The following is a 12,118-nucleotide window of genomic DNA, read 5'->3' as shown; positions in this document are numbered from 1 at the left end:
AGATCTAATGTGCAGTACCAATAACGACTGAGGTTGGAAGATCTAATGTGCAGTATGTATATACACATGTGCAGGAAACGTAATAACACTATCAGAAGGTTTCAAACCTATCGTTTTAAGCATAATCCAACATTATAATAATTCTACATCAAGGTTTTCTTTCTCCTGTTTGAGGTTGATAGCTTGGTTTATTTACTGCAAGACTTTTGCCCTATTAGAAGCTTTCTCTTATACTGTCGGTAATGGCTGTAATCAAACGAGCCCTCTCTCAGCTGTTATTTGTAGAGTAACTTCTGTTACCGGATGAATAAAGTACAATGTTGTGTTTCTTGTATTTCTTGCTTTGACAACTTTTCAATCAAACTGTGGGTTCAAAATTAAACGGCACGACAAGGCCAGGTGGGTTAAGGCGTTCTACTCGTATTCTGAGAGTCGCGAGTTCGAATCCCAGTCGCACCAAACATACTAGCCCTTTCAGTTGTGGAAGTGTTATAATGTGACGGTCAATTCCACTATTCGTTGGTAAAAAAGTAGCCTAAGAGTTGGTGGTGGGTGGTGATGACTAACTGTCTTCCCTCTAGTCTTGCACTGCTAAATTAGGGACGGCTAAGGCAGATACCCCTCGGGTATCTTTGCGCGAAATTCAGAAACAATCAAAATTAAACTATGAAGTTGATATAAAGATGGAATGTACTTTAGTTGTCGACAAACTGGTTTTATCTCATATCTGAGGACCAAACACTTCTTTACTTGTATTATTAGTCCTAACCTTTCACACCTGTTTATTTATTTGCTTGTTTGTAAAGTTTCGCATAAAGCTAATCGAATCCAATCTGAACTAGGTTTCCTTAATTTTAAAAGTGAATGGTAAGTAGCTTATCAACAACACCTGCCGCCAGATCTTGGGACACTCTTTTACCAATGAATAGTGGGATTAACCACGACATCGTAACGTCTCCAACACCTGTAAGGACAACTATGTCAGGTAACGGGATTCGAACTCGTGACACACAGATAGCAAATCGAGTGTCCTGACCATCAGTCTTTTACATTAACATGTGGAATCCCTTGTAACATAAAACCAGCTTTCGTTACATTAAAACACATTTAAAAATCATGGGTTATAATCACACTGTTGTGAGAGAATTGTCTGTTGGTTTGGTTTTAAGCATAAAGATAAACAATGGAATATCTATATCGAAACCCTGGCATTGATACCAGCATAGACATCAAGACACTATATTGACATCAAGGATATCCTGGCACTGTATTAACAACAAGGATAACTTCACACAGTATTAACAGTAAGGACTGCTTGACACTGTATTAACAACAGGATTGCCTTACACTGTATTAACAGTAAGGACTGCTTGACACTGTATTAACAGCAGGATTGCCTTACACTGTATTAACAGTAAGGACTGCCTGACACTGTATTAACAGTAAGGACTGCCTGACACTTTATAAACAGTAAGGACTGCCTTACACTGTATTAACAACAGGACTGCCTGACACTGTATTAACAATAATGACTGCCTGACACTGTATTAACAACAGGACTGCCTTACACTGTATTAACAATAAGGACTGCCTGACACTGTATTAACAACAGGACTGCCTGACACTGTATTAACAACAGGACTGCTTTAAATTTAGTTTTTACTACAGATACTATGCAGTTAGTGTACTTTGTCTTTAGTAATGAAGAATTAGATGTAATAAAATGTATTGTTGTGTGGTGAGTTCAGAAATATGTGTAAAACAGATTATTTCATTACACCAAAAGTTCAGTTGGAATATACTCTTCATTATGACAATACATGAATTGTATTTCATATCAAAAACGACAGCAAACATCAATATCTCAATAAGACATAATATTGTAGACTACAGCAGACTTCAATATATATATATATATAATATGATCGGTAGACTACAGCAGATCTAATTATACAAATAAAACATAATATTGTAGACTACAGCATACTTCAATATATATATATATAATATGATCGGTAGACTACAGCAGACTTCAATATATATATATATAATCGGTAGACTACAGCAGACTTCAATATATATATATATATAATATGATCGGTAGACTACAGCAGATTTAATTATACAAATAAAACATGATATTGCAGACAACATCAGACTTCAACATGTCAATAAGAGATAATATTGTAGCCTATGACTGACCTTTATAACGCAATAAGACATGATATTATAGACTATGGCAGACCTAAATTTGTCAACAAGATATCATATTGTAGACTATGGGAGACTTCAATATGTCGATAACTTATGATATTTTAGATTATGGCAGATTTCATTATATGAATAAGACAAGATATTGTAAGCTATGGCAGACTTAAAAATTTCATGAATACATGATAATGGTAGACTTCAATATGTCAATAAGACATGATAATGGCAGACTTCAATATGTCAATAAGACATGATAGTGTAGACTACAGCAGATTTCAATATAACAATAAGACATAATATCTTAGAGTGTGGCAGACTCAGTAGGTCAATAAGACATGATATTGTAGACTATAGCAGACTTTAGTATGTAAGTCAGTCATGCTATTGAAGACTATACCAGACTTCAATATGTATATATAAAACGTGATATAGTAGACTAAATCAGACTTCAATATGTCAATAACACATAATATTGTAGACTATGACGGACCTTTAAAATGCTATAAGACATGATATCGTAAACTAGAGCAGACTTCATTATATAGATAAGACATAATATTGTGGACTATGGCAATTTCAAAATGTCAATAACAGATTAATCAGTGATGTCGGGAAAACCCACTTGTAGAGGAATATATATGTAAAAACGGCTCGTTTGGGTTGAGAAAATATTTTACGTAGAGGAGCGAACAACCAGGCACAAAACTGAGGTCTATAGTATGTAAAATCTACACTGACAAACACCACACCAACATTATTTACAAAATACAATGTGATAACTGCCACGACTTCTATGTTGGAAAAACAAGTAGAAAAATGGAAACCAGATTCAAAGAACACAAGAAGTCACCTTCACACGTTTTCAACACTGCAAATCAAATAAACACAACATAACCATAAAAAACACTCAAATACTAAATAAAGAAACAAACATAAACAAACGCAAAATTAAAGAAGCCTTACTTACACAACAACTTAAACCCAAAATAAACCAATATAAAGGAACGCCTTTATACCTATATTAATATAATAAAATAAATAAAATTATATATTCAAACATCTAATACCGCCCTCTACATTCCGACACTCAGTTACACAACCCCTTTCAAACATGTGGTCAGCTTCCGGTCAGTTACCTCTTTCTTTGTGAACCTGACAATGACCGAAGAAGGTCGAAACGTTGTTCGCTCCTCTACGTAAAATATTTTCACAACCCAAACGAGCCGTTTTTACACATATATATCAGTAACAGATTGTATTGTAGAGAATAGCAGACTTCAATATGTCAATACGACATGATATTGTAGAATATACCAGATATCAATGTCAGTAAGACATGATATTGTAGACTATAGCAGACTTCAGTATGCCAATAAGATATCATATTGTATACTATGCCAGACTGCAAAATGTCAGTAAGACACTATATTGTAAACTATGGCATACTTCAAAATGTCCATAAGACATGGTATATATGAACTTCAAAATTTCCATAAGACATGGTATATTAGACTATAACAGACTACAATATGTCTATAAGTCATGATATTGTAGATTACAACAGACTTCAATATGTCAATCACACATGATATTGTAGACGATGGCAGATTCAATATGTGAAAAAGATATGATATTGTAGTCTATGGCAGACTTCAATATGTCAATCACACATGATATTGTAGACGATGGCAGATTCAATATGTGAAAAAGATATGATATTGTAGACTATGACAGAGTTTAATTTGTCAATAAGACACGATATTGTAGACTATTGCAGACTTTAAAATATCAAAAAGACATGATGTTGTAGACTACCGCAGACTAAATATGTCAATAAGACATGATATTTTAGATTGTGGAAGACTTCATTATATAAATAAGACATAATATAGTAGATTATGGCAGTATTTTCAATATGTGAACAAAATATGATATAGTAGATTATGGCAGTATTTTCAATTATGTGAACAAAATATGATATAGTAGATTATGGCAGTATTTTCAATATGTGAAGAAAATATGATGTAGTAGACTATGGCAGTATTTTCAATATGTGAACAAAATATGATATAGTAGATTATGGCAACCTTCAATATGCCAAAAAGACATGATATTGTAGGCTATGTGAAATTTCAATATGTTATTAAGATATGATATTGTAGACTATGGCAAAGTCAATATGTCAATATCATATCTTAATAACATGATATTGTTGACTATGGCAAAGTCAATATGTCAATAAGACACGATACTGTAGACTATGTCAGACTTCAATATGTCAATAAGATACGATATTGCAGACTATGGCAGATTCAATGTGTGAATAAGATTTGATATTGTAAAATATGACAGACTTCAATATATTAATACGATATGATATTGTAGTTTATGTCAGACTTTTATATGTCAATAAGATACGATATTGTAGACAATAGCGGAATTTAATATGTCATTAAGACATGATATTGTACACTATGACAGACCTTTAAAACGCAATAAGACATGGTATTGTAGACTATGGCAGACTCAATATGTGAATAAGATATAATTTTGTAGACTATTACAGATTCAATATGTCAATAAGATATGATATTGTAGACTACAGCACACTTCAATATATAAATAAGACAAGATATTTCAGATTATGTCAGACTTTAATGTGTCAATAATACACGATGTTGTAGATTGTGGCATACTCAATTATGTTAATAAAACAAGATATTGTAGACTACAACAGACCTTTATATATATATAACACGATATTGTGGACTGCAGCAGACTTCAATGTACGAATAAGGCATGACATTGCAGATTGTGATAGACCCACAAAATGCAATAAGACATGATATTGTAGACTCGGGCAGACTTTAATACGCCAATAAGACAGGATATTGTAGACTAAAGCAGATTTCATTATATGAATAAGACATGATACTGTTGACTCTAATAAATTTTGAAATGTCAGTAAGAGACTGTAACAGACTTCAATATGTCAATAAGACATGATATTGTAAACTAGTCTGATATTGTAGACTCAATATATCAATAAGACATCATGTTTTAAGCTAGAGAATACTTCAAAATGTCAAAAAGACATGATATTGTAGACTGTGGCAGACTTCAATGTGTCAATAATACATGATATTTTAATTGATGGCAAAATTCATTATATGAATAAGACATGATATTGTAGACTATAGCAGATTTCAATATATAAATAGGATATGATATTGTAGACTGTGGCAGGCTTCAATATGTCAATAAGACATGATATTGTAGACTGTGGCAGACTTCTATATGTCAGTAAGACATGATATTGTAGACTGTGACAGACCCTAATATGTCAATAAGGCATAGTATCGTAGACTATGGTATACTTCAATTTATCAATAAGACATGATGTTGTAGACTACGGCAGAGTTCAATATATCATTAAGAGGTAGTACTGTAAGCTATGGGAAACTTAAATATGTCAGTAGTATATGATATTCTACACTATGGCAGATATCAATATGCTATTATGCCATGATATTGTAAACTATGGCAGACTCTACTGACCAGTATTTGAATTTAAAACCACGCCACTTTCAAATAACCTGATACAAATAACAGAAACTAATTATTTTAGCTAAATCAGTTCTATAACTATTGATTTTTAACATTCGAGAGGGGAATTTTCATTATATAAATTTTATGAAAGGTGACAAGCATAGTTGACTAGATATCAGAAACTTGTGTTGTGATTGGATATTAACGTTAACAAGTGAATAATGATTTATTTAACTGTGTTATATACCTATATGAGGAACTATTAACCACAGTTAAAGTGAGACTTGAAGTATAAATCACGATTGACGTAACAAATACATATTTCATTAAAACAACAATAACTATCCATGATAAGAACATTAAAACAACAATAACTATCCATGATAAGAACATTAAAACAACAATAACTATCCATGATAAGAACATTAAAACAACAATAACTATCCATGATAAGAACATTAAAACAACGATAAATAAGAAATGTTCGATAAAAGATTGTTTTCATGTTGTAAGCTGACCCTTCTATCCCGTTTATGTGCGAAGAGCCGTTATCCCTGTAAAACTGTATTCTTTGGAATACTCCTCATGACGTAGTAAAAGTATAACATCACGCAAATATACCAGTACATCATTTAACAAGATATTATATACATGTATATATGAAGCGTTATAATACTGTGAAACTGTTTGTTTCAAGAAACTCAAATGGCACAAACTATATAATATTGTTAAACTGTTTCTGTGCCACCACGTTCACAAACTATATAATGTTGTTAAACTGTTTCTGTGCCACCACATTCGTAAATTTAAATAATTTGTTTTAACCTACAACGACCTTTCATCTATAACAAAGTTGAATAAGACGACGCATAACTGCAGTAATACATTGTTCAATAAAACAAATAAATAAATGCGTTGTATTTGGTTTGAATTATTATTACTAGTTTTGACAACTCGATAAATAAACAGGTACTCTGTTAAACACTGACAAAGTGACAACGATAACCAGTTAGTAGCGCCACAAGAGCTCTCTTGTTTACTGGGTAATATTTCCATGAGTTTAGCCTCGTTCTAGGCTCTTTGTACAGCTGGACACGAACCTTCACGTTAGTCGTGAGGTATTAATATACATGTGAACGTATCACATAAGTATGTAACTGTACTAATTGGGCGATATCAGATGCTTTATTTTTTGCTATTAATTTTTTCTAAAACATATTTTTCCAGTTTTCATTCTTTCTACACAACGAATACAATTGGCAGGTCATTGATCGTATCTAGGAGATTTCTGAGTCTGCGCCAAAGGAATGAATTGCCCAGAGACCTTTGCAGCCCAGTTGATAGCAACACGTTCATAATTTAGGCTGTTCACTTGGGTGATCCGGAAGTTGCTAGAAGTAAATAATAAATTAGGTTATGTCTGTTCTTGACTTATGAAGCTTTCATGGTTTCAAGTGACGAGAAGCCTCAAAAGAAGAGGCTGAAACCCTGACTACGAAATCTCTTTCTTTCCACAACCTAGCAACCAGTTGTTTTTGTTGTACTGAAGGTAAAGGAACCTATGATATTTTTCTTGTTAATCAATGTATATTTAATTAATAGTTCCTAAGTCATAGTACAGCTTATACCATGCAGTTTATGTTTAGTATATCAAACTTAACTTGATACCAACTAAAATATTTCTTCCCATTGTTGATTAATTTGATCTTTCTTTTGTTTTATACAAAGGTTATTCTGCATTTTGGTTGTAACAATTAAAACGATACATTGTACTTATTTAAAACGTACGAATAATGCAGCGATGCAGTTTGTTTCTTATCAGGTAAATAATTCCCGAACTGCAGAAGTTCAATGTATGGTGTGACCAGTGACAGCTGGCCAAAATAAAATATTCCATACTGTTAGTGCTAGTACATTTTCTAATTTTACACAAAATCTGTCGAAGTTGACATATCAATACGACAGAACTAAAACACTGACGAAGTCTTTTCTTTGTTTACTACGAATTTATTTAAGAAATTTAAGGATCAATCCTGAGCTAAAAAATGCATTTTATTTTATCTTATTCCAATTACTTCCCTCCCTTCAAAATTACCATCGTCCTATTTATGACCTTCTTCGTGTAGTTTGTATTTGCTAATGTTCACCTTGCGTGTCTAATGCCTCGCAGAGAAAAATAAAAAGATCATTTTTACAAGGAATTGGTTCTGAGAGCGAGACTAGGAGTTTCAAAATGCTGCTGTAATAACAAAGAATTGGTTTTGGGGACGAGGCTAGTTTGAAAAATGTTAGCCTCGAGATAAACAACTGGTTCTTAGTACGAGGCTAGAAATGTTTCAAATGTTACTTTTTTCATATAATTGTTTTTCGGACAGGGCTAGATGTTTTTAAAATGTTACTGTCATAACGATGGTTTGTATTTGGGGACGAGGCTAGATACAGAACTGGTTCTTAGTACAAGGCTAAAAACGTTAATGTCATTACATAGTTAGTTTAGCGGATGATGCTGTGAATGTTACTGTCATAATAGAGAACTGTTTTTTAGGGCAAAAGTGGATGCTTTAATAATGTTACTATCGTATCTATTAACTGGTTTGCCGGACGAGGATAAATGATTTAACAGTATTACTGTGATAACACGTAACTGATTCTGGGGCGAGGATAGATGATTTAACAATATTACTGTGATAACACGTAACTGATTCTTGGGCGAGGATAGATGATTTAACAATGTTACTGTGATAACACGTAACTGATTCTGGGGCGAGGATAGATGATTTAACAAAGTTACTGTGATAAGACGTAACTGATTCTGGGGCGAGGATAGATGATTTAACAGTATTACTGTGATAAGACGTAACTGATTCTGGGGCAAGGATAGATGATTTAACAGTATTACTGTGATAACATGTAACTGATTCTGGGACGAGGATAGATGATTTAACATTGTTACTGTGATAACACGTAACTGATTCTGGGGCGAGGATATATGATTTAACAATGTTACTGTGATAACACGTAACTGATTCTGGGGCGAGGACAGATGATTTAACAGTATTACTGTGATAACACGTAACTGATTCTTGGGCGAGGATAGATGATTTAACAGTATTACTGTGATAACATGTAACTGATTTAGGGGCGAGGATAGATGATTTAACAATGTTACTGTGATAACACGTAACTGATTTTGGGGCGAGGATATATGATTTAACAATGTGACTCCTCTCCCATTAGTTTGTACTAATTAAAATATTCCAGTTTCATTTCTTAATTTTTAAAATAACAAATGCGTGTTTAATTTGTTCTTAAATGTGATTATGAGTGATTTATGAAACTCATTAAAAATACTTTGTATTTTAATACAAATCAAAACGGTTAGGCGTCACTGCGTTTAATTTATTTGACGGTTAATTCGAAACAGTTGTTAACACGTAAGTCACACTAAAGGTCACCGAAACGCAAATAATAATTTTATACAGTTTATTGTAATTCATAAAACGTTTTATGTTCTTTTATTTCAGGGAAGTGACCCAGCCAATGATTTTCAAATTAGGCAAATAACAGTTATTAATTTATAGTTTCGTAATAAACAATGTAGTTCACTTTTGAAGAACCTTGTGACAAAATCAATTCAAATCGATATGAAGGATGTGGTAAAGTTAAAAAAAAAAATGTAGTCGATCTACTAAGTCATCGATCAAGTAATGATTAGAAAAACGACAATCAATGTTATTTATAAAACGAACTCAGAAACATCGGATGTTTCAAATAAGGTTAAACATTGATTTTACCAAAATAATTGAATAATCCTGTTGGTGCACCAATAATTCTGGCTGAAGATGCAAGAAAAGAAGCAGATCGGGATGATAATCAGTGTTTGACAGCAGATTTGAAGTAATGCAATAATATGAGTTCTTCTAACGGACGTGATCTTTCTGGTTCGGGAGACTTGATTCGTTTCGAAGATGATTCTGACAAGAAATTGAAGAGTTCAGAGATAGTTAAACCTGTAAAAAATGGTATTACTGGTTCTGGTAATCAGAAGAAAGATGACAATCATACCGTCCTTTTCTTAGAGAATAACCCTACCATTTCATTGAAACAAGTTAATAAAACTCACGAACAAAAGCATGGGCTTTCTGAGAATCACATATCAGTCGTTAGACCAAATGTTACAATTTTATGGAGTTTTAACGCAGTTCGAGGAAAGGTGACTAACCACTGTATATGGTCAGCTTGTAAAGCTCTGACCCTTGGCATATTATTTATTTTGTTAGGGACTGGAATGGCCGTTTTAGGATTTTACTCAACTCATCCAATTGAAGAAAGGAAAGAAAACAGAACGAAGATTGTAGAAAACTTTAGTCGATCGTATAAACTCACCAGTATGACGTATATAGGTCCGGCGGTTATGGGTGTTGGAGGGATTATAATTGTTGCCACGTGCGTATTGGTCTTTGAAGCGCGTGACACTGCAGCCAAAGTAATCCCTCTTTGGCTGTGGCCAACTCATGACCACAGGATTCTAGCAGTTGGAAGTCATGTGACCAAGAACACAACCTCCTGGGAAGTATTTCATGCTCGGCCGAAGAGCGTAACAGGACGAAATACAGACGCATTTGGTTTCAATACTTCATTGAAAGTATCTAGTAATGACAACCAGACGCAGGTTCTTGACCACTCCGTTCATCCGTGTCTTAATAGGTCGCTGGCTAACTGGTCAGACGATAAGAAAGCGAATTTTCAACGGCTTCAAATGTCACACCTAACTAGGTCTAATCGAAAGAACCCAAAAGGCCAGTGTTTGGACGTGATAGCTGCAAAAAATATTGATAGTGACCATTTACGTGCTCAGTTTTGGAACAGGTCAAAGATTAGATACCAATACGACACAGAGGCGAAGACACTTTCGTGTTATGTGGAGAAAAGTCCACGTAAGTGCACTTCAGAACCAAATATAAATGAAGTCTTTCAATCCACGGATGCTGTTTGGACAGATGAAAATGAAATATTTGACATTAAGAGCTCTTTCTTTCCCGGAAAGATGACTCTTCATCCGGTCAATCCCAACCAACAATGTTTGCCTAACGTTCCTCATGCAATTTTAAAAGTTCACAAAGCTAATAAAGTGTCTAATGAAACTGTTCCTATTTGGTCCAAAGGTTCAGATAGGTTCGATTTTAGGCATTTTTACAACACGTTTCAAAAATCGTCAATTGTAGGTGACGCACTCTCTCCGCAGACGAGTCGAAGAAAGTCCTCTCGTCGAAAAGGAAACCGAAGCAAAACTAACAGTGACAAAAGAAGGGAAGTAAAAGGGAAACACCAGAAAATGACGAGAGCAGAGAGCTCTTACCAGGACCACCAGTTGTGCTATAAATCAGCCGACAGGCGTCACTCATTATGGTTAACCAAAAGTCCAATATCCTCGTGCTGTGAGGACTCAAGCAGCCAATCAACGTCTACGGAATATTTGCTTCGGCGGCAGAAGGATAAATCCTCGTTATATGGAAGTTTTCTTAAGATATTTACTAAGAAAATCCGAGAATACTAATGTATTTTATAAACGCAATTTTAGTACTATGACGTATCCGTTAAATACAGTTATATCTTTTTTCCCGCTAGATGTCGTTGTTTCTGGTTTTTTAATAAAGGAAAACACTTTATATTTGCTATACCTACTATTTAATTTTTTATTCGTTTAATACTGTGAAATGTGGTGTTTGTTTTTATAAAATAAAATGCCAGATAAAAAGATAAAACAATTTTAGTAACTTAAGACTAATGGCCAACTACTGATAAAAAGTAAAGGTTAAATAAAAACAACAATCTGTGTTCTAAAGATGGCTGTTATGGATACTGAAACTTTTATTAAAATAAAGTACAGAACAATGTTTCGACCTTCTGGAGTCATCTTCTAAAGTTTTAATACCCATACCAGCCATCTTTGGAATACATTTTTACTTCAAGTGGGTTTCTCGTCATCATGAGTGTCATCGTCTGGTGAATCACTGTCGTATTATAAAACGCCAATTAAGGATGTTTTCAATATGTAATTAAGGTCACCATGACAACAAAAATAAACAACGTAGGCTTACGTGTTCAGTGATATTATTATTTTCTATGATGTGCAGTAATTTGAAAATGTTTCTTTTCGTCTTACAAATTTATCAGTTTGTGAAAGAAACGTGTTTCTTCCCGATGTAATGTCATAATATTTTCAACAAATTCTGTAATGCATAAATAACCTGGCCGTACAATGAATACTGTACACAGGAAAAGAAATGACAGAAGATAAATCATCAAGATATTTCGTATTTGCTGCCCCTCGCTAGTACAGCGGTATGTATTCGGA

The 12,118-nt window shown here is 33.7% G+C and overlaps 1 protein-coding gene and 1 long non-coding RNA gene across 2 annotated transcripts in view; one reads left to right on the top strand and one right to left on the bottom strand.

The window, feature by feature from the left end:
- The window catches only part of LOC143229929 (uncharacterized), a 114,348-nt gene that overhangs the window by 30,675 nt on the left and 71,555 nt on the right, over positions 1–12,118 (bottom strand). The window lies entirely within an intron of this gene.
- On the top strand, positions 6,931–11,376 carry LOC143229925 (uncharacterized). The gene is made up of 2 exons (XM_076462795.1): positions 6,931–7,309; positions 9,285–11,376. Exon 2 carries the CDS (start codon positions 9,671–9,673, stop codon positions 11,315–11,317), a length of 1,647 nt encoding a protein of 548 aa, XP_076318910.1. The 5' UTR covers positions 6,931–7,309; positions 9,285–9,670; the 3' UTR covers positions 11,318–11,376.

Source organism: Tachypleus tridentatus, chromosome 10 (genome assembly GCF_004210375.1).
Source record: "Tachypleus tridentatus isolate NWPU-2018 chromosome 10, ASM421037v1, whole genome shotgun sequence".
Lineage (NCBI taxonomy): Eukaryota > Metazoa > Arthropoda > Merostomata > Xiphosura > Limulidae > Tachypleus > Tachypleus tridentatus.
This window is presented reverse-complemented; position numbering and strand designations above follow the sequence as displayed.

What these genes read in the sequence shown, in the direction of transcription:
- LOC143229925 (XM_076462795.1), top strand. Translation starts at nt 9,671, where the DNA reads ATGAGTTCTTCTAACGGACGTGATCTTTCTGGTTCGGGAGACTTGATT.